Consider the following 27293-nt stretch of genomic DNA (forward strand, 5'->3'; position numbering starts at 1 on the left):
CCTTTATGTCTGCAGTCATAACCACGCTTGGAACCATGGATTGTCCCGTTATCCCATATGAGTACCTGGAGGGAAGAGTATATAATAGGGTAGGTGCTCAATTCATGTTATTCAATGAACAAAAGAATAAATGGTTGAATGTGCAAAACTTTCCTATAGTCTTCTTACACTGCACGGTAAGCAAGTACTTTTCTTAATGCTTGCAAATAGAAAAAAATTCCCGATTTTGTTTTCAGAATAAAGGAAAAACAGAAAAAAAGTGTCTTTTCTCCCACTATATTTTCACCATGAAGACTAGGGTAGCTTGGCATGATCTCTGTGGTACATGTCAAGAGTTAGTCACAAATCAAGTGTGAACCAACTGAGACGGTAAGATTCTCAGGGACCTCTGGCCCTAGCCTGTGTAAGCCTGTATTGTGCACACTATCTCAGGTGGCTGCTTCAGGAAGTGGGTATCACTTCAGCCATGGACAGTTAGCCTCCCAGGCAATGTTCACATCATTAATAATAAAATAGAATGTTGTTGGGACTTCCCTGGGGGTCCAATGGCTAAGACTCCTTGCTCCCAATGCAGAGGGCCTGGGTTCCATCCCTGATCAGAGGACTGGATCCCATATACCACAACTTAAAAAAAGATTTTTTTGTTGTTGTTGCATATTTTGAAAACCACAATGGCTTCTCTCTTGAGATTTCAGGGCCCATCCCAGGATGCCTTGGGCTTATAAGCCTGAAAGCATAGCCACAAAATTTATTGAATATTGGGCTACCTGTTTTCAAGAGCTTCCTATAACCCACTAAATCATTATTTACTTTCCAAACACTGTGACTATGTCCTCATTTCATTTAATTATAGGTTCACATTTAAAAGCTCTGTATTGGTTCCATCCAAACCATGTGCTCTAATTCATTTAGCCCACCCCCTTTTGTTGTTCATTTTAGTGGTCTTCAAGCTTTGCTACAATAAATAAGATATAAAATACTTTTTAACATCTTAGATGGTTTCCTTGGGATGAATTTTTAGATTTGTAGTTTTCTTTCTTATGACTATTTAAGTATCGGTCTTCTACTTTACAAACTCTAAGGTCCTACTCAGAGGACTGTCTCATTAATCTTCTGAGGCCTTAGGAGGTGGCTCTCACAACATTTAAAGTTGGTAGGAACATTTTTTTTATCCGTTTTGAGTGTCATTGTTTCCCACTAGACTTGGAGTCTCAAGAGAGGAAGCCAGGCTATTTTATTAATACCGCTGGCCTTTGAACGATGTAGGGATTAGGGGCAACAATGCAGGGCAGTCTAAAATCTTCCAGATTCTGCATCTTCGGATTCAACCAACCTTGCATCCAACCGACCTCACATCATGTAGTAATGTAGTAGGTTATTTAGTGAAAGATCCACGTATAAATGGACCCTCACAGTTCAAACCCATGTAATCCAAAGGTCATCTGTATTTGAATCTAGAGTTTGTCCACTATTACATCTATCATCTTGAAGGCACCACTTACATGTCTATTATTTATTATTGTACACAATTGGCACTCACAGATTTTTTTTCTTAATTATTTACTTTCCCTACTTTCCCACACCAGTAGGGCAAAGCAGGCGATTAACAATGCCCACACATAGGAATGAATACTTAGCAAGAACTAACTCATCTTCTATCACGCCTACCTTCCCCAAGAACCCACCTGCCAACGCAGGAGATATAAGAGACGTGGGTTCCATCCCTGGGTCAGGAAGATCCCTTGGAGGAGGGAATGGCAACTCATGCCAGTATTCTTGCCTGGAGAATCCCACGGACAGAGGAATCTGGCCTATGGGCTATGGTCCATAGGGTCGCAGAATCGGACACGACTGAAGCGACTTAGCACGCATACAGCTTCCCTAAGAACTACATTTCCCTCTATGCTTGGCGTCACGCGCTCCTGTGAAGTAAAAAGAACGGCAGTTACTTCCTACGGTCCCTATCCGCCTTCGCCGGCCAGTGCCGCAATGCTTCATGGGAAGGGTAGTTCTACCGGTCGTGCTCAAGGCCCCGGCAAAGTGAGCGTAAACTAAGCTTCCCAGAGAGCAGCACGACGGCCTGGGAAGAGGGGCAAGATGGCGGACGCCGAAGATGGTGTTTTGCGGCCGACGGGATCCTCTACTGCCCCGATTTCCTTCAGCTTCAATCGCACGTCCGCCCGAAGATGGCTAGCGGGAGACACGGCTCCGGAGGAGAAGGATTTCTTGAAGACCGTGGAAGGCAGGGAGCTGCAGAGGTGAAGTGCTGGGTCTTTCATCCCTTGGAAACCGGTGCGGTGGGTGCCTGCGGGAGGGTGGAATCAGTTCATGTCTTGGTGACAGTGGCCTGGGAAGTCTGAAGGACAGCCGGAGAAAATCTGTGAAGGAGAAAAGTCGGGAGTCAGTAAGAGAGGTGGGGAAATTGGATCTGTTGGCCAGAGGGATTGAGAGGAGAGGATGTATTCCTGAGAGAGGGTGTGTTTAGCAGTCGGAGCGTGTGTTTGTGTTCTGAAAGAAGAGAAGGAATGAGAATGACAGGGCTCCTAGTGGCCCAGGTGAAGCGGTGAGGCTTCTTCGATATGGGGACCGGAATTGAGCGCCAGATTCAGGTTGGCGGGAGGCCATGATCAGCTTAATTCGGAATGGACAGTTTGAGGGAGGTGATTCCAGAAGAGAATCAACCATCCAGGAGGCTGGTATGGAGCCTGGAACTGGGGGGAGAGTCTGGGCTGAAGATGGTGATTTCTAGGTCCTTGTGGAAGCCACAGAAGTGGGTCTTGGGATGAACAGAAGGTCCAGAACTGAGGACTGATTCCACGAAGGCACTGACATTTAAGAGGTGGGGAGAGAGGGTTCTCTGGTGGTCCAGTGGTTAGGACTCCCTGTTTTCATTGCAGGGGGCCCAGATTTGACCCCTGGTCAGGGAACTACTATCTCGCAAGTCACCAGGTGCAGCCAAGAAAAAAAAAAAGTTTGTGGTGGGGGAGAGAATCCAAAGAAAGCACCACTAGGGTATAACACGAGAACAGAGGGCGTGATCTATGGGGCTGGGGGTGAGTGTGGCTCTTGTGTTTCTTCTGAGTGAAGGGTTGTGGCTCAGGACTCACTGCTTGTGCTACTCTCCCAATTTCACTCCTCTGTGTCCACATCAGTGTGAAGCCCTCAGAAGCCCCCAAGGAACTTGTCATCCCTTTGATCCAGAACGGCCATCGAAGGCAGCCACCGACCCAGGCCCCTGGGCCATCCATACATACTGAGGTCTTGATGGATGGGATGCTGTCCCAGGCTGTGAAGGAGCTCATTGAGGGTGGGTAATCCCTCCTTTGCCTTGCCCTAGTGAAGGAAGAATGGGAGGAAGATGGAAGGAGAGGGTGGGACCTCATTGCTCCCTACCATTCTTCTTCAGAATCCAAGAAGTCTCTGGAGGAGAGAGAGAATGTGGGTGTTGACCCCACACTCACTATCCCTATGATCCAGAAAGGATGCATCCCCAACGGAGAAGGGACAGACAGCGAACCCCAGGCTGAGACAGTGAGCTGGCCCCTCACCTCCCCGCTTCCCCAGTCTCTCATTGTCCTGTCTGCCAGGCTTGTCTCCCTGTACCAGCAGGAAAAGTCTGTGTGTATGCTACAGGTCTGCCACCTCTCCCTTCCTTCTGTCCTTTTTGGAAGCATTGACAAATGAATCCAAATACTGAGGTGTGAAAAGGTTTGGACTCTGGGATTATCTGAAGGAGGTGAGGAGCAAAGGGAACAGGAAATGTAAAGATCCTAAGGGTAGACTCTGCTTGGAGCATTTGAGGAACACCAGGGAGACCAGTGTAGCTGGAGTGGAATGAATGAGAGGGAAGGGTAGCAGATGAGGTCACAAGTGGGCCATCGTGAGGACTTGGGCTTTTACTCTGAGTGGGATGAGAGCAATGAGAGGGCTCTGAGCAGAGAAGGGACAATACTTATGACTTGACAGGCTCTCTCTGGCTGCTGTGAGCAGAACAGACTAGTAAGCAAAGGTGGAGGCAAGGAGAGCAGCAGTCCATGCTAGAGGTGATGGTGACCCAGACCAGAGTGGTAAGAGTGAGGCCAGGAGGATAGATAGGGTTTAGTGAGAGAAGGAAGAGGAGGTTGAGTGCTCCTAATGGCAGCAACCACCCAGACAATGGCATAGTGACAGGAAATCAGCATGGTATGTGTCTATCAGTGACACCTTGATGTGTCTAGAGTGAATATAAAGAATTAAGGGAGTGATGATTCTGATAACAGGAGAAATGAGGGGTGTGTCCACAGAAGTAACCAAGTCTGCCTTTCATACTCATGGACCCTACTTTCCACCTCTTCCTTCACAATTTTTTGGCAATGCTTATTTGGGTTCTAGTTCTCCTACAGCCCCAAAGCAGAGAGATTCTTTCAACTGAACCATTCTCCTCAGTCTTCAGACAACCTCTGGGTTTCTTTCATCTTAAAAAAGACCTTCACTTCACTCTCCATCCTGTTCCAGTTTTGGCCTCCTTTCCCTGATTTTCCCTCCTCTCAGAGCCTTCCACATCTCAGTCCATCACAGATCCATCCATCCTTCCTCTCACTCAGCCTAAAAACCTTAGAGTCATCCTTGAATCCCTTCATTTCATACCCTATATACTGTCAGCAAAATCCCGTCATCTCTCTTTTCCACATATATCCAGAATCTGACCACTTTCCTCCATTACCACTACCACTCCTCTGGTCTGAGCCACCAGCATTTCTCATTTGGACTATTGCAGTAACTTTTTCACTGGTCCCGTTGCAGCTGCCATCCTATCATGGCTTCTGGCCAGCTCTCCTGATTAATCTCTTACCACCCCTCTTTGCCTCCACATCTGTTTCAATCGCATTGGCTTTCACGATGCTCTTCACACACAACAGATCTTGTCCTGCCTTGGGGCCTTTGCTTTTACTGTCCTCTCTGGAGCACTCTTCCTGTATCTTCAGGGTTCCCTCTGTCATCTCCTTTGGTCTCTACTCAAATATCAACTTGGTGACACTCCCTTCTCCATCCCTCTGCATCCCCTTAACCTGCTTTATTTTCCTTCATCTGACTTATCCCTACCTGACATATCATGTTTTAGGCATTTCATTTATTCTGTCTCCACAAGTAGAATGTAAGCCACACAAGGGCAGGAGTTTCTGTCTGTTTTGTTCACTGCTTTATCCTCAGCACCTGGAACAGTAGCTGGCACAGAATAGATGCTTTATAAATATTTGTCCAAGGACTGAACATGGAGGAATAAAGTGAGGGATGATGAGAGGAAAGAAAAGCTCACCCTTGAGCTCACTGGAAAAGAAGCCTCAAGTGTCACTCAGTGGGTGATAGCAAGTACACTTCAGTGGGCCCATGGTAAGCCAAGCCTGACCGTCCTTCCTCTGCCTAAACCCATAGGTGCCGGAGGAGGCTGATTACGAGGCAGTCCCTGTAGAGGCCTACGGGCTGGCCATGCTGCGGGGCATGGGCTGGAAACCTGGCGAGGGCATCGGCCGGACCTTCAGTCAGTGAGTTTCTCGGGTAGGGACAGGGGACAGCAGACAGGCCAGGGGACAACTGATGGGCCAGGGAACAGACCCCCCATGGTTACCGCCCACCCAGAACCATCCAGGCAGGGAGAGGGCACGTTACCACCCTAAGTATTTCAATAGTCCCTTCCGCTGCTGTTAAAACCTCCTGTTTGCCCTTTGAAACTCCATTAAGAGATCCTATTTATGTAAACATTGCCTCCCTGGGCATCAGCTTCCTCATCTGAAAAATGGGGATAATAACAGTACTGACCTCACTGTTTTCAAAATTAAGTGAAATGATACACCTAAAGCCCTTATAGTAGCCCTTGGCCACAGATAAGCATAGGCTAAACCCTTGATATTGTCATGATCATACAGACCTGTAATCCCTTCTCTACCGTTCCAAACTCTAAAGAATTCTGAAAACAAGACTTTTTTTTCATGAAATATTTGGCAGCCAAATATGACCTGAATTGACAGTGAGCATTTTACAGTCTATTTATCTTGTTTGGTGTGAATAGTCTCCCATGTAGAAATATTGGTATATTTGGCTATTGGGACCTGTCTCGAATCCACTCCAGATACCATGTCATAGATGGTATACTCAGCATGTTATTCGGTTGAACCAAATGAAATTGCCATTTCTGTAGGTCATAAATAGTCCTAATATGAGATTGGGAAGGATGTTTTTGAACATGTTGATAGGATGGGAGTTAAGTAGTGGTTGGGGATAGGGGTGGGGAACAAGACATTGAAGACTGATGCATCCCCCCAACAAGTCCATATTCTGTGCTCCCTGCAGAGTAGTGAAGCCCTGTGTCAATTCACTGAGGCCCAAGGGGTTAGGACTGGGCGCCAACCTGACCGAGGTCCAGGCCCTGGCCCCTACCAGCCCCTGCCGCCTGCCGAGGCCAGATGAGGAGCAAGAGAAGGATAAGGAAGACAAACCTAAAGGACTGGTGCCTGGAGGAGCTGTGGTGGTTCTTTCTGGCCCCCACCGAGGCCTCTATGGGAAGGTAAGGAACCTTGATGTGCCTGGAGCCAAAAAACAGGCAGCAGGGAAGATTGACGTGAGGGTCAGAAGGAGGCAGAATTGGGTGTGGAGTATAAAGGCTGGAAGTCCTTGTCTTTTAGGGCTGCCAGACCCACTATCTCATTCCGTAACTAAGGACTACTTGCCAGGCCTTTCTGAGCCTCAGTTTTCAACTGAAAGGGAGAGAATGCCTTTTGCCACAAGTCGCTGAGGACTAGATACTTAAAATGTATCCAAGCCTCATAGTCTGCTGGGAGAGACGCATAGAGATAAGACGCTTATTAGAGATAAGGGTGGACAACTTGGTCCTAGGAACATGGGTCAAGTCCACTCAACCCCTGCCTCATTTCCCCCCGCCCCACCCCCCCCACACACACTTTAGGTGGAAGGCCTTGATCCTGACAATGTTCGAGCCATGGTCCGTCTGGCTGTGGGGAGCCGCATGGTGACTGTTAGTGAGTATTGCCTGCGGCCTGTCTCCCAGAAGGAGTTTGACAAGAACTTGAATCTGAGTAAGTGAGCCTGTTACTCATCTGGGGAAGTTGGAGCAGTGTTACTGGGGGTGAGAGTTAGATCTGTAGAGGGATGGGACAGTGGTCTGCATGGCAAGGGTAACTTCTGGTCAGAATTAAGAGGTGAGAGTGAACATAGTGGTTTATGCAGTTTGACCGAAGAGAGTTTCTCTAGTAACCCTGGGTCTTTAGCCTCTTTCTAGGGAGGAAGCAACAGGAATGGAAACCAGTTCCTACCCTTGGAAAGTTTTTGTCTCTCGGGTGGTGGACTGCTCCATTGCTAGGGATGGAGAACAGCTAGGACTAAGGCATGATGGGGAGGAAGGCATTCTAGGCATGGATGGGCCAGTTTGGCACATGGGAGGTGGGTTGAGCAAGGCCTCCTGAAGGAAGCTGAGACAGCTGAGAGGAAGCAGGCAGTGTTCTTAGCCTTTGCTAAGGCAAAGGCTGGATGGTGAGCCGGGGTACTCTGGCAGATGAGAGGTGGCCTGAGGCTGAGGTGTGGCCTGGAAGGGAAGCGAGTGAGATACCAAGCCTGTTTCTGGGTTCCCTTCACACCCTATTGAACAGGTCAGGTGAGCAGAACTTCCCCTGGGGAACAGCACAGAACAACCTCATCACGGAAGACCCTCCAGGATCAGGACAGCCACATATGCTGGGAGGACTCAGAGAGGAAGCGGAAACACCATCCAGACCGGTGGGACACTGAGCATCTCAGGTGTAGGGGTAGGGGCAGAACTGTGGGGAGGCTCCAGCAGAGAAGGCTTCCAGGGCAAGGCAGGTGCCTAGAAGGAACTAGGAATGGCATTATGGGTGGGTTTCAAAACATCGGCAAAGGTGGGGTGACTGGAACATGCCCCCCATAAAGAGCTATGCCTGGTGTTGACCCCTCTCCACAGACAGGATGGGCCTGCAGCCAAGAATGAGAAGGCAGCCCCCCGGAGTCAGCACTGGCTGCACAGGGATCTGCGAGTGCGGTTTGTGGACAAGCTGCACAAGGGCGGCCAGTATTACAACACCAAGGTGGGAACCCCACACCTGGGTCTGCTTCTTCCCCCAGGGAATGGGTCCCCTTAGCTAACATTCTCATATCTGCTGACCCTTTCCCCAGATGACAATTGAAGACGTCCTGAGCCCAGACACCTGTGTGTGTCGGACAGATGAAGGCCAGGTCTTGGAAGGTGAGTCTGAGGGATGGTTGCTGGGTCTTCATCATCCCGGAGGCAGATGAGAAGACTATCTTGGGTCAAGAGCCTGACCCAGGCAGAGGCTGGGAGTTTGGGCAGAATTGGTTTTTTTTGTAAGGCCCAACACCCTCTGACATATCATTAGACACTTCTGTGATGGTGAATATCTGAGCCCCACTTGCCTCTTCTGAAAAATTATCATGAAGATAACCTGTTTCTCCCTCTTGGGACTGGTGCCTTGCAGGGATGTGTGTAAGCTCCCCATGCAGGGCAGGGCATACGATGTGCCCACAATAAATGGTGTCTGTTATCACCCCCCACTCATCGTTGTTATACATAAATGGTCCCTTTATTACAACTATTGTCAGGAATGGCTCCTTAGGTTTCCTCCTCTGGGAAATGAATATGGGGGACCACCATCTGTCAACAGGTATAGAGTGGCTCCAGGGAATACAGGAGAGGCCCTTCTGACAGGACCCTGGCTGGGCTGGCATTTGCTGCAGGTCTCACTCCCCTTTCCTTGTCCATAGGCCTGAGGGAAGACATGCTGGAGACCCTGGTCCCCAAGGTCCCAGGCGACCAGGTGATGGTGGTGCTGGGGCAATGGGCTGGAAGGGTGAGTTGCAGACCTAGGAAACGGGGGCAGGGGCCCACGGGAACGTCTCTGGTCTGGCTTGGCCTTGCTGACTCGACCCACCCCTGCTATAGGTGGGCCGTCTGCTGGACCGGGACAGAGCACGGAGCCGGGCTCTGGTACAGCTGCAGAGAGAAGACAGGGTGGTGGAGCTGCACTATGATGCCATCTGCCAGTTTGTGGGCCTCTGGGACGTGGAGGAAGACTGACCTGTGGATACGCTCCCATCCACCAGGCTGTTTCTAGTCCTGTACAATGTGAAAAGCCCGCCTTTGTGAAGGTGGGGGGAGGGGGTCATGGTTTGCCCTCCACTTGGCAGTGCAGTCCTGGGACAGGATGGGTCAGAAGGGAGGCTAGAAACAAACCCAGTTTATCAGAAGTTAGTATATAATAAAAAGTTCAAATTGTTGGTGAAACAAAGAGATCATAAATGGTGTGCTAAGCTGTGAGTGGAGATGGGAACCATTCCTGTTTGCAGCCCCACCTCCAAGCTTGGGCTGCCAGCCAAGTGGAAGGAGATCCATTTGCTCCTGAGCACACTGTCAGAATCCCAAAGCTATGAACCCTGTCCCTGAGCAGAGACTAGGGATTTGGGTATGCTGCATCTCTGGAGAACATCCTAAGGAAGAATCTTGCAGGCTCTGCTTTTACTTGTGATCCACAGAAGATGCCCACAGGTTATCTTGAGCCTATGACAGGATTCAGGCTGAAGGGAGGCTTCTCCCCACCAATGGGATGTGTTAGCACTACTTTCCAGAGCAGCTAGTTAATCTCGGGGCCCCTGTTTTAGTCCCAAAACTTTGAAGGTAAAAAAGTTTTGTCTATCTTGGGTAGAATTTCTCTGGTTTCTCTGAGTAACTAGATTCTCAAAAGGTTATCTTTTTCCTACTAAAGGATTCCAGAGAATCCTTTTCCCTGTTTAATGTCCTAAGATAGAAAATCAACAGGGAAGAAAAAAAATCCACAAGGGAAGTCAGAGTTTAGGCACAACTGTTTGTAAATCATCCTCAGTCATTAAATCATTGATATAATTAGTGGTGTTTGCATTAGATCTAGGCTTCTGGTATAAACTCCTGATGCTTCAGAACAGGGCACTGCTGTGGAGAATTTGAATACTTTCCCCTCAAGAAGAATAATACAGGTAAGCTGCTGTCTACACCAAGCAGAAGCAGATTATTGTTCTGAGCCAAAACGAGCAGGTATAGAAAGACAATGAGTTGGCCATGGGCCCAGTAAGCCAAGGGATTAGAAAACCTTCTAGTATTGTCACCCCAGTATGAGGGACACTTGCACAGACTGGCTTAATTTTTTTTCAATCATCCCTAATTAATTCCAGAACTCATCTGTTTTCAAGATTAGCCAAACAGGGTTATTAAGGCAGATACCAGAGAATAACCCCACCCTCAACCCCTCCAGTTCTTGCATCATCACTGTGATTGTACACACTGCCCTGGAATTACAGGCTGACTTGTATTTTTAATCTTGGAAAGGGTTGGGAGTTCTGTGCTTAGTCGCTCAGTTGTGACTGACTCTGCCACCCCATGGACTAGCCCACCAGGCTCCTCTGTCCATGGGGATTCTCCAGGCAAGAATACTGAAGTGGGTTGCCATGTCCTCCTCCAGGGGATCCTCCCAACCCAGGGATTACAGGCGAATTCTGCCATCTGAGCCACTAGGGAAGCCCCCATCCAGAAATCAGTTTCCTATGTTGTTAAATGCTTCACCCAGTCAAGAAGGCCTCCTCTTTTCTCCAAATCATAGTAAATCTGTCTTGGTAATGCCCTGGAGAACATAAAGCTCCCCAGGGAATGGCCCTGGTGCCGTGTCTGCCCTGTAATGATACATGACCTGGCAGTTTCAGACAATTCCTCCATCTCCTCTGTGCTCCTTGACCCTTAAAATAGATCTTTTATCAGATCCAGTTTCCTGGAGTTAATGTTTCTCCTGAGCCCACCTTTGGAAATGGGGCCTGAGGTTCTTGAATACAACCCTGTGTTCAGAAGGCCTAGCCCCTGGCAGATGGCCTGGTGCCGCTGGGCAGATCACTGGGGCTTTTCATGCTTCTCCAAGAGGATCCCTCCTGATCCCTCAGTATGAGGACAGGCCTCCTTACATTCCAGGAAGCACAGACAGTACGAGGAAGCCCTCCCAACCTGCCCCTTGTTCACTGTGCACAAACACCTTCGGAGTCTACATGGTGTTCTCAGCTGCTGCACGTGCTGCCAGTGTTGCCTCCTTGGCAGCGGTTACTGCAGCAACAGCTTCCATGAGCTCATGAATACTCTACTGACCACTCACAAGCAGGGGACCATGACCTGTACAATTTGTCCAGACTGGCTTTTTCCCCATCACAGGGTCTGAGCAAGATGTGGGTGAAAAAGCATCTGCCTCTTTTGCCAAATCTCCGGAGTTTTCCTTGCAGGGTGCTACCCTGTTAGGAAGCTGTCCAGACACTGAGCCAGCCTTTGTGACAGACTGGAAGAAGCTTCTCTGCCTTTCTGAGAGAAGTCAGTTATTTGGGTGACTGGGACTGCTGCCTGGGGCTGAGCTTGGGGGCAGATATATACAGGTAGGCTCCTCTTTTCTGACATGGCTTCCTCAGCTCCTCAGCCTCTACTCCCACAATGGGGCCTCTTAACTTCCGTGTTTGTCGCATCCAGCAGAGAGTAAGTAACAGCTTGAAAAACTACTTCCTTACCAAGGAAGTAGTTGGTATTGCTACTTCCTATTGCTCCAATTGCTATTGCTATTGCTCCAATTCATTCAATGGGCATCTATAAGTTATGACCAACCTAGACAGCCTATTAAAAAGCAGAGACATTACTTTGCCAACAAAGGTCCGTCTAGTCAAGGCTATGGTTTTTCCAGTAGTCATGTATGGATGTGAGAGTTGGACTGAAGAAAGCTGAGTACCGAAGAATTGATGCTTTTGAACTGTGGTGTTGGAGAAGACTCTTGAGAGTCCCTTGGACTGCACGGAGATCCAACCAGTCCATCCTAAAGGAGATCAGTCCTGGGTGTTCATTGGAGGGACTGATGTTGAAGCTGAAACTCCAATACTTTGGCCATCTGATGCGAAGAGCTGGCTCATTTGAAAAGACATTGATGCTGGGAAAGATTGAGGGCAGGAGGAGAAGGGGAAAACAGAGGATGAGATGGTTGGATGGCATCACTGACTCGATGGACATGGGTTTGGGTGGACTCCGGGAGTTGGTGATGGACAGGGAGGCCTGGCGTGCTGCGATTCATGGGGTCGCAAAGAGTCGGACATGACTGAGTGACTGAACTGAACTGATTGAACCCCTACTGTATACCAGGTACTGTTCTGCATGCTAGGGATACATAAAAGGTACATCATTCATTCAACAAACATCAAGTCCCTATTCTATGCCAGGCTTGATACTAGTTACTGAAGATCATGAGCAAAACAAGACAGATCCTTGCCCTTGCAGAGCTGACATTCCAGTGGGGCTGAGAGGCAATAAGCATGAGAATTATCCAGTACGTTAAAGGTGTGAACAGCCATGGAAAGGGGTGCAGGGAGAAAGTACAGCAGGGTAAAGGGGATCCAGAGTGGGCAGTATTCATAGGGTGATCAGGGAAGGTTTTATTATGAAGGTGGCATTTGAGCAAAGACATGAAGTGCTAGTGGTAAAAGAATCCACCTGCCAATGCAGGAGACCCAGGTTGCTTTAAATTTTTTTTTTTTTTGGCATATAGTTGCTTTACAATGTTTTAGTCTGATATACAGCAAAGTGAATCAGTTGCACGTATACATATATCCCACCCCCTTTTTTTGGGGATTTCCTTCCATTTTGGTCACCACAGAGTATTGAGTAGAGTTCCCTATGCTGTACAGTAGGTTTGCATTAGTTATCTATTTTGCACACAGTATTGTAAATATCTATTATTTATTTTACTCATAGTAGTGTAAATATGTCAATCCCAAGCTTCCAGTTCGTCCCACCCTCTTTCCCCCTCGTTATCCAAACATCATTTGTTCTCTACATCTGTGTCTCTATTTCTTCTTTGCAAATTATTCATCTATTCCATTTTTTCTAGCTTTAAGAATCTTTATAAAGATTAGAGATACACCACCCCTTTTGCCATATCCTATTAATAGACCTTTCAAAAAGTAGTTCTTATATCTTCTGGATACAGACATTTCATCAGATATATGCTTTGCAAGTATTTTTCTTGGCAGTCTGTGGCTTGTCTGTTTGTTCTCTTAACAATGTCTTTTTTTTTTTTTTCTGAAAAGGTTTATTGTGGACAGAGGGGAAGGGCTCAGTTGTTCTTGGCTGCCACTTTCCTCATGGTGGCCAGGACATTGCTCAGCTCCTCTCTCTTCCTCTTGGCACGGATGTATGTCCTCACCCTTTTCTTGATGAACTTGCGGGCCCGCTTGTCCTTGAAGACCTTGAGCAGCTCCATGGCCTGCCGCTCATAAGGGGTGAAGCTGCACACCTCCTGGATCATGTCCCGCATGAACTTGGTGTGCTTAGTGAGGCACCCGAGGAGGTGGCTGTGCCTCAGTTTGCTCATGTTCTTGGTCATCTTGTGGCCCTTGTTAAGGCCCATGGCCATGGGGAAGAGCAGAGCCACAGCCACCGCTCTGCAATGGCTGGTGAGGCAGAAAGTTAGCATTGGCTTTTGAAAAGCAGAAATGTTCAATGTTGATGTAGTCAAATTTATCAATTTGTTCTTTGTGGATTGTCCTTTTGATGTCTTATCTAAGAAATCTTTGCCTAATCCAAGATCACAAAGGTTTTCTAGAAGTTTTATAGTTTCAGGTAATATATTTAGGTCTTTAATCCTTTTTGAATTACTTTTTGCAGTACAAGAGACCCAGGTTTTATCCCTGAGTCAGGAAGATCCCCTGGAGAAGGGAATGGCCACCCAATCCAATATTCTTGCCTGGAGAATCCCTGTGGACAGAGGAGCCTGGTGATGTCCACTCCATGGGGTCGCAAGGAGTCAGACACAACTGAGCAACTAACACATTGTATATGGTAGGAGGTATGAATCCAGGCTGCTTCCTTTGGGTATGAATATCCAACTGTTCTAGCACCATTTGTTAAAAAGACCATCCTTCCTCCACTGCATGGCTTTGTGCCTTTTGAAAGAAATTGGTTATCTAGGACTTCACTGGTGGTCCAGTGGCGGATACTCCACACTCCCAATGCAGGGGTCCTGGGTTTGATCCACATGCCACAGCTAAGGCCCAGTGCAGCCAAATAATTTTTGAAAATCAGTTCTCCACATTCTTTTTTTTGGCTGTGTTATGCAGCATGTGGGATCTTAGTTCCCCTGCAATGGGAGCACCAAGTCTTAACCACTGAAGTGCCAGAGAAAGTACAGTTGATTTTCGTACATTGATCTTGTATCCTCCAATCATGCTAAAATAACAATTTTATTACCTTTTTTATAGATTCCATTGGGTTTTCTACTAGGTAATCACATTTCTGCAAATAAAGACAGGTTTATTTCTTTCCAATCCAGATGCCTTTTATTCCTTCTTGCTTTTATGCATTGACTAGAATCTTCAGTACAATGTAAAAGAGCAGTAGTGAGAGTAGATATGTGTCTCATTCTGGGTTTTAAGGGGAAAGTAGTCAGTCTTATGCCATTAAGTACACCATTAGTAGTAGGGGTTTTTTTTCCCTCTCTCCAACATACTTGTCATTTATTAAACAAACATTTAGTACCAAGCAGGTTCAATTCCTGCTAATCCTAAACCTGTTTGTAAACTCAGCAAAGTCCCAGCTTCCTGTCATTCTAGGGACTCTGGCCATATCTTGAACCAAGGGTTCCCATGAGGAGGTTAGGACAGTTCTCCAGGGGCAGAGTTTTATTACTTTGTGGTATCAGGTAAGCAGTGATTCTCAAAAGTGTGGACCCCAGACCAGCAGCAGCAGCATCACCTGTAAACAGGGCAGAAATACAAATTATCAGGTCCTTTCTGGACCTAATGAATTTGACATTCTGTAGTTGGGAACCAGCACTCTGTTATAATGAACCCCCCAGGGGCTTATGGTACAAGTACCAGTTACAAACTACTCTTCAAAAGAAAACTGCAGGACTTCCCTTGTGGCACAGTGGATGAGAATCCACCCTGCGAATGCAGGGGACATGGGTTCCCTGGTCCAGGAAGATCCCACATGCCGCAGGCCCACCAAGCCTGTGTGCCACAACTACTGAGCCCCTGCTCTGGAACCTGTGAGTCGAAACTACTGAACCCACTTGCCTCACGTACTAAAGCCTGCATGCCCTAGGGCCCATGAACCACAAGTGCTGAGCCCATGTGCCCAGACCCTGTGCTCTGCAACAAGCGAAGCCATCTCAATGAGAAGCCCACGTACCACAAGTAGAGAGTGGCCCCCTACTCTGCAATTAGAGAAAGCCCACTAGCAACAATGAAGACCCAGTACAAACAAAAATAAAAATAATTAATTTTGAAAAGCATTTAAAAGAAAATGGCAGACCCGTTTCAGTGTCAAACCTTGGACAGTGTCTCTAGAACAAAGGCCATAGTGACAACTAGACTCTCATTAATGCAAAATGGAGAAGGCTTCCAAAATAGATTAACCAATCTGTATTATTTTTCTTGCAAAGCTTTATTTTTTAGATCTGATTGTGATGAAAATGCTCAACATAAGATCTCTGCTTTTAACAAATTTTAAGTATATAATGCATTATTGTTGATTACAGGTACAATGTACAGCAAATCTCCAGAGCTTATTAATCTTACCTAACTGAAACTTTATGCCTGTTGATTATTAACTTCCCATTTCCCCCTCTACCTAGAACCTGTTAACCACCATTCTAGTCTTTAATTGTATGAATTCGATTATTTTATTTTTAATATCTGTTTATTTGGCTGTGTTGGGTCTTAGTTGTGGCACATGAGATCTTCATTGCATTATGCAGGATCTTTAGTTGCAGCACCCAGACTCCCTAGTTGTGGCACATGGGCTTCAGTAGTTGCAGCATGCAGACTGTCTTGTGTCTCACAGGCTCTAGAGCTCATAGGCTTAGTGGCCCTGTGGCATGTGGGATCTTAGTTCCCTGACCAGGGATTAAACCCATGTCCTCTGCATTGCAAGGTGGATTCTTAACCACTGAACCACCAGGGAAGTCCCAAATCTATTTTATATACCTCATAAGTGGAATCAGGTAGTACTTGTCTTTCTGTGTCTGGCTTATTTCACTTAGCAAAATGTCCTTGAAGTCCATTAATGTTGTTGCATATGGCAGTGAAGGTGTTAGTCGTTCAGTCGTGTCCAACTCTTTTGTGACCCCATGGACTGTAGCCCGCCAGGCTTCTCTGTCCATGGAATTTTCCAGGCAAGAATACTGGAGCAGGTTACTATTTTCTACTCCATGGGGTCTTCCTGACCCAGAGATCAAATCTCCATTCTCTGCGTCTCCTAGATTGGCAGGCAGATTCTTTACCACTGCGCCATGTGGGAAACTTGCTATCACTTACATGTGACTCTTACATGTGAAATCTAAAATATGATACAGAGACTTCCCTGATGGCCTAGTGGTTCAAAATCTGCCTTCCACTGCAGGTGGATGCGGGTTCAATTTAACCTGTGGGAACTAAGATCCCACATGCCCTGGGGGAATTAAGCCTGCAGATAACTAGAGAGGCCTGCATGCTGCAACAAAGACCCAGCACAGCCAAAAAATAAAATATGATACAACTGAACTTATTTCCAAAATAGCAACAGACTCACAGACATAGAAAACAAATTTATGGTTAACAAAGGGGAAAGGGGATGGAGGAGGGATAAATTATGAGTTTGGGATTAGCAGAGATATATATATATATATATATATATATATATACACTTTTTTTTTTTTTTGGTTGCACTGGGTCTTAATTGTGGCATGCAGGATTTTTAGTTGCAGTATGTGAACTCGTAGTTGTGGCATGTGGCACCAGGAATCAAACCTAGGCTCCCTGCATTGGGAGTGCAGAGACTTAGCCACTGGACCACCAGGGAAACCCCAGAATATATATATTCTTAATCACTTATGCTGTACACCAGAAACTAACATAATACTGTAAATCAACTGTACTTAAAAAAAAAAAATCTAAAATGTAGTACATCCAATGTTTGGGCTTCCTTAGGGATGGTTTCCGGAGAAGGCAATGGCACCCCACTCCAGTACTCTTGCCTGAAAAATCCCATGGACGGAGAAGCCTGGTAGGCTGCAGCCCATGGGGTCGCTAAGAGTCGGACACGACTGAGCGACTTCACTTTCACTTTTCACTTTCACGCATTGGAGAAGGAAATGGCAACCCATTCCAGTGTTCTTGCCTGGAGAATCCCAGGGACGGGGGAGCCTGGTGGGCTGCCGTCGATGGGGTCGCGCAGAGTCGGGCACGACTGAAGTGACTTAGCAGCTTAGCAGCAGCAGGGATGGTTTCTATTTAGTGACTTTCCCCCTGTGTATAGTTTATACTTTATTTTTATTTTATGTATTTATTTTTGGCCGTGCTGGGTTACTCTTACTGTGGGCGGGCTTTCTCTAGTTGTGGTGAGTGAGGACTACTCTCTAGTTGCAGTGTGTGGGCTTCTCACTGTGGTGGCTTCTCTTGTTGCAGAGCAGAGGCTCTAGATTGTGGGCTCAGTAGCTGTGGCACACGGGCTTAGTTGCCCTGCAGCATGTGGGATCTTTCTGGACCAGGGATCAAACCCATGTCCCCTCCATTGGCAGGTGGATTCTGAACCACTGAACCACCAGGGAAATCTGGTTTATACTTTCTGTTTTCATTGTAATTTAAAATGTGGACATTTGAAATAATGTGGCAGCTCTGAAATTCAGATTCTCTCCTCCCCAGGGTTTGTTGTTGCTGCTGTTTAGTGACTTTTCTTAACTAATTTTGTAAAGTCCTTTGTTGTGTGTGCTCACCAAAGTGACCTTCATTAACTTAGTAGCCAGCCAATAGAGATTTCCTTAAGTCCTTTGAACCAGGTCTTCAACCTTTGCCTAGGGTTTCTGTGTGTGTCACTGAATGCTTTGAAAACTCCAGCAAGGTAGTTTACAGCTCTGCCTTAGCAGAGTTTTCCACAGGGCATCAAGATCACGCAGAAGTGGAAATAATGCCATTTGTAGCAACACAGATGGACCTAGAGGTTATCATACTAAGTGAAGTAAGTCAGGCGAGGAAGGACAAATACCACATGATACCACTTATATGTGGAATCTAAAAAAGAATGATACAAATGAACTTAAACAGATTCACAGATCTCAAAGTCAAATTTATGGTTTACCAAAAGGGAAACATGGGGGTAAGTGATTCATTAGGAGACTGTATTGGTCATATACACACTACTATATATAAAATAGATAACTAATAAGGACCTACTGTACAGCACAGCGAATTCTATTCAATGTTCTGTAATAACCAGTATGGGAAAACAATTTGAAAATGAGTGGAAATATGTATATATATATGGATATATATATACACATATGGAAATATGTATATATATATATATATATATATATATATATATGGATAACTGACTCACTTTGCTGTACACTTGACACTATCGCACACTGTAAATCAGCTATACTCCAATAAAAAAAAGTCACCCAGAGGTGAAAGCATACGGTCTCCTCAGCTCTTTCCTGGGCATGCTTGCAGTCCTGCAGTTGCACATGCATGTGGCCTTCCAGATTCCCAGAAATATGTCAGAGTTTTTCAAAGGTCCCTCTGGACATCTCACTCCCAGTTTTTCATGATTTTTTGGTCAACTTCTTGTTGATTCCAGCTGTTATCACCACCTCAGCAGATGTGATTCAGAGAGAGCTCTGTATCAGGTCAAATAAAGACAAGCCCTGTAAGTGAAGGTTTCCAGGGAACTGCCATACAGATCAAGAATGATAATTCTCTGGGCCTCACACTCATTAGGATGGTTACTATGAAAAAGAAAAGAAGTGTTGGTTCAGATGTGGAGAAAATTAGAACCCTTGTGCACTCTTGGTAGGAATATAAAATGGTGCAGCCACTATGGAAAAAAATATATATGGCAGTTCCCCCAAAATTAAAAAAAAAAAACAACAACACAGAATTACCATATGATCCAACAATTCCACTTCTGCAAAAATATCCAGAATAATTGAAAGCACAGTATGATGTAGAGGTTGGGCCACTGGACCAGCTGAGGCTTGGGATACTGCTGGGAGGCCTGGGCTGTTTTTTTCTTAAATATATTTTGTAATACTGTACAACCAAATCTACCCTCCAAGGCCCTGACGCCTCATTGGTTCCACTGATTGAAAGCTCTTTCTCTTCCATGGACTTTAAGCCCAGCAGGAAAGAGAAATAAAGTGGTGAATCTTCCAGGCCCTTGACTGCTCCTTTGCGTGGGACCAAGGTTTGTACTTCTCTGGTGGCTCACTGGTTAAAGCGTCTGCCTCCAATGCGGGAGACCTGGGTTCGATCCCTGGGTCAGGAAGATCCCCTGGAGAAGGAAATAGCAACCCATTCCAGTATTCTTGCCTCGAGGATCCCATGGATGGAGGAGCCTGGTAGGCTACAGTCCATGGGGTCACAAAGAGTCAGACACGACTGAGCGACTTCACCTTCAAGGTTTGTACTTACTATACCATGCATGACTCATGCCCTCAGGTCCTTTTCATTACAGTATGTATCCTGTGTTTGGGTTGAAACATTACCTGACATTAAAGAAAGGATCTGGAGAGATACTGCATTGGTTGTGTCCATCTTTTGAGTTGTGACCACCCAGTATCCCCCACAGGTATAGAATTCCTATTCATTTCAAGGTATATGAGCTTTTGTAAACAGGTTCCTGCCTTTATAGGAGGAAGCTTCTTCCCTAGGGAGCTTCTTGTTCCCTTTAGAAACACTTAACTTCTTAAAGCCAGTCCATCCTATAACTTGCATGCTTGCCCCCTAGAGGCTTGTTTTTAAGCCGCCTACGTACCACACCTGCAACATGGGAAACTGCCGCCCAGTGGATGATGTCTTGAATAGAACACAAATCAGATTGGATTTGTGTTCAGATCAGACCCATGGCAGTGATGGAACATTGCTTTTTCAAAAAAACGAAATTGGTAATGTTTTAGTTACCATCAGAGCCAGCTTTATAAACAGTCATTTATTTGGATTCATAGTTTTACAAAGGGAGTTCTCTCCCACCTTGTAGTAGAAGAATGATACAGTCACGTTTAGATCATTATAAGTCAGCCCTTTTCAGGGAGATGTTTAAACATATATAACAAAATACTGTAAAGTTACCGCAAAAATAAAATAACAAAACTACCTAAAAAAAAAAGAAAGCACAGTATGAAATAGACTTCGCATACCCATGTTCATTGCGGCATTAGTCACAAAAGCCAAAAGGTGGAAGCAATCCAAGTGTCCATCAATAAATGAATGGATAAGCAAAAAGTGGGATATTCATACAATAGAATATTATTCAGCCTCTAAAGGGAAGAAAATTCTGACACATGCTGCAACACGAATGAACCTTGAGAACATTATGTTGTGTGAAATAAGCCAGTCATACAAATACAAATACTGTATGTTTCCACTTCTGTGAGGTATCTAAAGGAGTCAAATTCATAGAAATGTAAGGTAGAAAGGTAGTTGCCAGGGACTGGGGAGGGGCAGGAGGCTTAGTGGAGAGATGCTGTTTAATGAGTCTAGAGTTTCAGTTTTGCAAGATAAAAAAGTTCTGAAGACTTGTTTCACAACAATGTAAATATTCTTAACACTCATGCACTGTATACTTTAAAATGGTTGAGGTAGTAAATTTTATGTTATGTATTAAAAAGTGAAAGTGTTAGTCACTCAGTTGATCCCATGGGCTGTAGCCCACCAGGCTTCTCTGTCCATGGGATTTTCCAGCCAAGAATCCTGGATTGGGTAGCCAGCTATTCCCTTCTCCACGGAATCTTCCCCACCTAGGGATCAAACTCGGGTTTCCTGCTTTGAAGGCAGATTCTTTACCTTCTGAGCCCCCAGTGAAGCTCTTTGTTGTGTATATTTTGTTACAATTAAAAGTACATGGACACCTACTATGTGCCTGGCATTCTGGTTCATCTTTGTACACCCAGTGCCTGCATATCATGAGTGCTCGTTATCATTCCCTCTCAGCAACATTTGACTCCCTTCTTGAAATGCTTTTTCTCTTGACTTCCAGAAATCCTTCTGGAAAGGATTTGGTTCTGTTCCTGCCACACTGGCTGCTCCTACTCAGTCTTTTGCCAGTTCCTCCTCATTACACTGACTTTTATACCTTGGAAATGCCCCAGGGCTTAGGCTTCTAACCTCACCTACTTTCACTTCCTAGGTAATTTCCTCTGGCTCTAAATGAGTTTGATATTCTGATGCGTCCTAAATGTGTTGTCTACAGCCTGTACCTCACTCCTGACCTTTAGTCATATCCAATCACCTACTTAACATCTCTAAATGATATTTCAGAAGCATTTCAGAGTTCACAAGGACAGTACAAAACTCCTAATCTGCTTCTCCACCTGACTCTCAGCTTAACTAAAACCTTCTGAGTCATTCTTAACTCTTATCATCCACACACCCTGTATCTAATCCATCAACATAGTCCTTCAGCTCTACCTTCAAAATAATTCCAGAAAACATCTCCTCCACTGCCCAGTGTCCAAAGCACCACTGTGTGATTTACTGAAATAGCCTCTTAACTGTCTTTCTTGCTGCCTCTTCCCCTACTTCCTGCCTTCTGTGTGGTCCACACACAGAAACCAGTCTGGTTATGTTTCTCTTATCTGCCCCAAACCCTCCAAATGGCTCCCTATCTCACTCAGAATAGGAGCCAAAGCATTTAAAATGGCAATGAGGCCCTGCATATTCTGCCCCCACAACATACTTCTGTGACTCACTTGCTCAGGCTGCTGTTCCTTCTCCCAGAATGCTCTTTCCCCAAACTTCCACAGACTTCATTCCCTCAGGTTTCTGCTCCAATGTCACCTTATCATAGAAGTTTCTCTGATCATCCCAAATAAGGTAGCAACCCTTCCTATCTCCTAATCCATTTTATCTCTAATTTATATATAAATATATGTTTACTCATCCATTTATTCACCACCTTTTTCTTCCAAGGACATTGTTCTGTTTATTGTTCCATTCTCCAACACTTAGTACAGGTACCTGGTGTGTTGTAGGCACTCAATATACATTGGATAAATAAACAAATACATGTTAATAATTAGCTATTAATGAAGGGGATTAGTATGTTACTTTTTAGAACATCAGAGCAAAACCTAATTTCTCACTTGCCAAACAATCAATTTTCCAGGATGTGTTAAGAGAAAATTAATTCATTGAGTCATATCCACAAAAGAAGGTGAAATGTTCCAAGGAGAAATTCTAATATTAAAGTTGACCCAACTGGGTTTGAGCAGAGCCATGTTTAACTTCAAGATTTCTGTTTTAAGAAAGATTTTGACTGAGATATAGATACTTGAAACTCATTCCCACAAACCTGGAATGCCTAAACATTCATCCTAGTTTGGATTTCTTCCACAGGTTACTCAATCATGACAGGTGGGTCCTTTTTGATCCTAACGCCCTTCTTGTGACAACTTGGCATGACAGGCATGTGCATCATTCTTCATTCTCTGGTGACTGTCCTGTTAAGTAAGTAAATATCAGACTGCTAGTTTGAAAAGTAAACTAAAAAGGATTAAAGACTTAGGAATTCATCTTAATTCAAATAAGATGATACATCCTATTTGCTCCAGGAAAAAAGGTGAGGTGAAGGGGCGTGATGGTACTCCTACTATCAGAAGTTTTAACAGCACCAGGCAGGTTGTTGAAAGTCAACCTTGTGTTGAGGACAATTCAGTTCAGTCCTCAGTCATGTCCAACTCTTTGTGACCCCATGGACTGCAGCATGCCAGGCTTCCCTGTGCATCACCAAATCCTGGAGCTTACTCAAACTCATGCCCATCAAGTTGGTGATATCATCCAACCATTTCATCCTCTGTCGTCCCCTTTTCTTCCCACCTTCAATCTTTTCCAGCATCAGGGTCTTTTCCAATGAGTCAGTTCTTCCCATCAGGTGGCCAAAGTATTGGAGTTTTTCAGCTTCAGCATCAGTCCTTCCCATGAATATTCAGGACTGATTTCCTTTAGGATGGACTGGTTTGATGTCCTTGTAAAAGCATCAATTCTTTGGCGCTCAGCTTTCTTTATAGTCCAACTCTCACATCCATACATGACTACTGGAAAAACCATAGCCTTGACTAGACGGACCTTTGTTGGCAAAATAATGTCTCTGCTTTTTAATACGTTGTCTAGGTGGGTCATAGGTTTTCTTCCAAGGAGCAAACGTCTTTTAATTTCATGGCTGCAGTCACCATATGCAGTGATTTTGGAGCCCAGCAACATCAAGTCTCTCACTGTTTCCATTGTTTCCCCATCTATTTCCCATGAAGTGATGGGATAAGAAAAGTGAAAGTGAAGTCACTCAGTCGTGTCTGACTGTTTGCGACCCGTGGACTGTAGCCCACCAAGCTCCTCTGTCCATGGGATTCTCCAGGCAAGAATACTGGAGTGGGTTGCCATTTCCTTCTCTAGGGGATCTTCCTGACCCAGGGATCAAACCCAGGTCTCCCACATTGCAGGCAGACGCTTTAACCTCTGCACCACCAGGGAAGCATGCCACGATCTTAGTTTTCTGAATGTTGAGTTTTAAGCCAACTTTTGTACTCTCCTCTTTCACTTTCATCAAGAGGCTCTTTAGCTCTTCTTTGCTTTGTGCCATAAGGCACCAAAAACCACCGATTTACTGAAATAGCCTCCTGTCTTTCTTGCTGCCCCTTCCTCAATCCCCACCTTCAAAAACAAACAAACAAACTCATAAAGATCAGATTTATGTTTTTCAGAGGTGGGGGTGGGAAAGGGGGAATTAGATGAAGAAGGTTTAAAAGGTACAAACTTCCAGATATTTGATAAATAAGTACTAGGAATGTAATGTACAACATGATAAATATAATGAACACTGTATGATATATATAAAAGAGTAAATTGTAAGAGGATCACAGGGAAAAATTTTTTCTATTTCCTTAATTTTATATGGAAAGATGGATGTTCACTAAACTTGTGATAATCATTTCACAGTGTATGTAAATCAAGTCATTATCTGCATACTTCAAACATACAGTGCTGTCAGTTCAGTTCAGTTGCTCAGTTGTGTCCAACTCTTTGCGACCCCGTGAACTGCAGCACACCAGGCCTCCCTGTCCATCACCAATTCCTGGAGTCCACCCAAACCCATGTCCATTGAGTCAGTGATGCCATCCAACCATCTCATCCTCTGTCGTTCCCTTCTCCTGCCCTCAATCTTTCCCAGCATCAGGGTCTTTTCCAATCAGTCAGTTCTTTGCATCAGGTGGCCAAAGTTATTGGAGTTTCAGCTTCAACATCAATCCTTCCAGTGAACACCCAGGACTGATCTCCTTTAGGATGGACTGGTTGGATCTCCTTGCAGTCCAAGAGACTCTCAAGAGTCTTCTCCAACACCACAGTTCAAAAACATCAATTCTTCGGCACTCAGCTTTCTTCACAGTCCAACTCTCACATCCATACATGACTATGGGAAAAACCATAGCCTTGACTAGATGGACCTTCGTTGGCAAGGTAATGTCTCTGCTTTTTAATATGCTATCTAGGTTGGTCATAACTTTTCTTCCAAGGAGTAAGTGTCTTCTAATTTCATGGCTGCAGTCACCATCTGCAGTGATTTTGGAGCCCCCAAAAATAAAGTCAGCCACTGTTTCCCCATTTATTTCCCATGAAGTGATGGGACCAGATGCCATGATCTTCGTTTTCTGAATGTTGAGCTTTAAACCAACTTTTTCACTTTTCTCTTTCACTTTCACCAAGAGGCTTTTTAGTTCCTCTTCACTTTCTGCCATAAGGGTGATGTCATCTGCATATCTGAGGTTATTGATATTTCTCCCAGCAATCTTGATTCCAGCCTGTGCTTCTTCCAGCCCAGCATTTCTCATGATGTACTCTGCACAGAAGTTAAATAAGCAGGGTGACAATATACAGCCTTAACGTACTCCTTTTCCTATTTGGAACCAGTCTGTTCCATGTCCAGTTCTAACTATTGCTCCCTGACCTACATATAGGTTTCTCAAGAGGCAGGTCAGGTGGTCTGGTATTCCCATCTCTTTCAGAATTTTCCACATATAGTGCTGTAAGTCAATTATATCTCAATAAAACTGGAAGAAAAAAATAAAGATTTTCTCTTCATTGGTTTGGAGCAATTTTATTACAATGTGCCTTTGTGTAGTATTTTTTCATGCATCTTTTGCTGGTGTTTATTGAATTTCTTGGATCTGTAAGCTTATATTTTTCATTAATTTTGGAAAATTTTAGGACTTTATTCTTTACATACTTTTTCTGTCCCCTCTGCTCTTCTTTGGGGTTTCAATTTCCTGCATATTAGGTCACACAAAATTGTTCTACAGCTCATATATGCTCTTTTTATTTTTGGAGATTCCTTGTCCCTTTTTCGTTTTCTTAGTTTCTATTGCTAGGACTTCTGTCATTAATGTTTTTCTTCTGCAATGTCTAGTCATTATTCCTATCGGGTGTATTTCTCATCTTTAGAAATTCACTTTGGGTGAATGTTCCATGTCTCTGATCAACTTTTTTTTAACATATGGAGTGCAGCTTTTAATAACTTTTTTAAGAATTATTCTCTCCTAATTCTAACATGTGTGTCCATTCTGGGTCAATTTCCATTGATTGATTATTATGGGTCCTGTTTTCCTGCTTAAAAAAAAAATAACATTGAGATATAATTCACACACCACACAATACACAATTTAAAGTGTACAGTTAAATGTTCTTTTTAAAGGATACTTACAGGCTTGTGCAACCATCATCACAATCAGTTTCAGAACATTTTCAGCACCCCAAAACCCCATACTCCTTAGCAGTCATTGCCTTTTTTCCCCCAGTCATATCCCCCACCCACCAGCCCTAGGCAACCACTAATCTACTTTGTATTTCACTTGCCTATTATGGACATTATCTACAAAGGAGAGCATACAACATGTGGTCCTTTGTGACTGGCTCTTTTCACTTAACATATGTTTTTCAAGGTTCTTCCTTCTTTTTATGCCTAGTCATTTTTTTTTTTTTTGGTAACAGACATTGTGAATTTTACCTTATTAGGTACTAGGGTTTTATTATTATTATTATTCCTATGAATCTTCCTTATCTTTGTACTGAAATACAGTTACTTGGAAGCAATTTGATTTTTCAGTATCTTCCTTTAATGATTAATTGGGTATGGAGTGGTACTAAGTCCAGGGCTAATTATTCCCCACAACCTTCCTGTGTATTTCATGCCCTGTGAATTATGAGTTTTTCCAATTGACCTATGTGCCAGGCCTTTTCGGGTTTTTTTGACGTGTACACACTGCTATATTTATTTATTATCTATTTATTTTTGGCTGCACTGGGTCTTCGTTGCTGTGTGGGCTTTCTCTAGTTGTGGAGAGCAGGGGCTACTCTCTAGTTGTGGTACACAGGCTTCTCATTGTGGAGGCTTCTCGTTCCAGGTGCACGGACTTCAGTAGTTGCAGCACTTGGGAGTTCTGGTGCACGGGCTTAGTTGCTCCACAGCATGTGGAATCTTCCCAGACCAGAAATAGAACCCATGTCCCCTGCATTGGCAGGTGGATTCTTACCCACTGGACGAACCAGGGAAATCCCAGGGGTTGTATCTGTGATACCATTTTGACAGTAGTATCAACACAATTTTCCAGTGACAAAGGAGAATCAAGCATGATATATCTGCTCTTTGGCTTGCATGACAGACTTGGTGTAATGGTGCCATTGGTTGAGATGAGGGTGACAGGAGGGTGTTTGAGTTAGGGAAATTCAAGAAATTTGTTTGGATGGGTTAAATCTCAGATGGCTTATGAGACATCCATGTGAAAATGTGCAACAAGCCATAGCATATATGAGTCTGGTGACTTCTAGGCCAGAGGCCTAAATTAGTGCATCTTACAAATATTTGTAATAATTAAGGCTAGGAGACAAGATGAAGTCACCTAGGGACAAAATATTAGCTATAAAAGTAAGGGGGCCAGGATCATGGCCAAGGATACACCAATATTTGGAAATGACGAAAGGGGAGCAGTAGTCAGAGATACAGGAGAAAACCAAGAGTGAGGGCAAGAAACTGGAATACGCTGAGTGGCCACAGGAAGGGGTAGAGAAGTAACTGCTGGTTTGGGAAGATTGTTAATCATCAGTAATCTGGTTAAGAGACGTCTCAGAGACAGGGAGTCTTGGAGACAGATAGAAGCCAAAGTGAATTAAGTCAAATATGCCTTAGGAAGTCCCTGATGGCCCAC

General features: G+C 44.7%; 1 protein-coding gene and 1 pseudogene across 2 annotated transcripts; one reads left to right on the top strand and one right to left on the bottom strand.

Moving 5' to 3' along the window:
* The first annotated feature begins 1591 nt into the window (after positions 1 to 1591).
* On the top strand, positions 1592 to 9315 carry GPKOW (G-patch domain and KOW motifs). The gene is made up of 11 exons (XM_005700752.3): positions 1592 to 2258; positions 3153 to 3307; positions 3407 to 3531; positions 5413 to 5522; positions 6328 to 6541; positions 6941 to 7070; positions 7641 to 7767; positions 7970 to 8093; positions 8182 to 8251; positions 8788 to 8873; positions 8966 to 9315. The coding sequence occupies exons 1-11, from the start codon at positions 2098 to 2100 to the stop codon at positions 9098 to 9100; spliced, it is 1437 nt and encodes a 478-aa protein (XP_005700809.1). The 5' UTR covers positions 1592 to 2097; the 3' UTR covers positions 9101 to 9315.
* A 3534-nt stretch (positions 9316 to 12849) lies between these two features.
* On the bottom strand, positions 12850 to 13654 carry LOC102182772 (annotated as a pseudogene). Its single transcript, XR_001297525.2, has one exon. The product of XR_001297525.2 is annotated as a 60S ribosomal protein L36 pseudogene (transcript).
* Positions 13655 to 27293: the final 13639 nt, after the last annotated feature.

This window comes from Capra hircus, unplaced genomic scaffold, assembly GCF_001704415.2.
Source record: "Capra hircus breed San Clemente unplaced genomic scaffold, ASM170441v1, whole genome shotgun sequence".
Lineage (NCBI taxonomy): Eukaryota > Metazoa > Chordata > Mammalia > Artiodactyla > Bovidae > Capra > Capra hircus.

Bases quoted from the DNA above. Each gene is read 5' to 3' on its own strand.
- GPKOW (XM_005700752.3), top strand. From the start codon at position 2,098: ATGGCGGACGCCGAAGATGGTGTTTTGCGGCCGACGGGATCCTCTACT. The intron at 3,532-5,412 runs GTGAGCTGGCCC...CTAAACCCATAG, and splicing joins GCGAACCCCAGGCTGAGACA to GTGCCGGAGGAGGCTGATTA. The intron at 8,874-8,965 runs GTGAGTTGCAGA...CCCCTGCTATAG, and splicing joins TGGGGCAATGGGCTGGAAGG to GTGGGCCGTCTGCTGGACCG.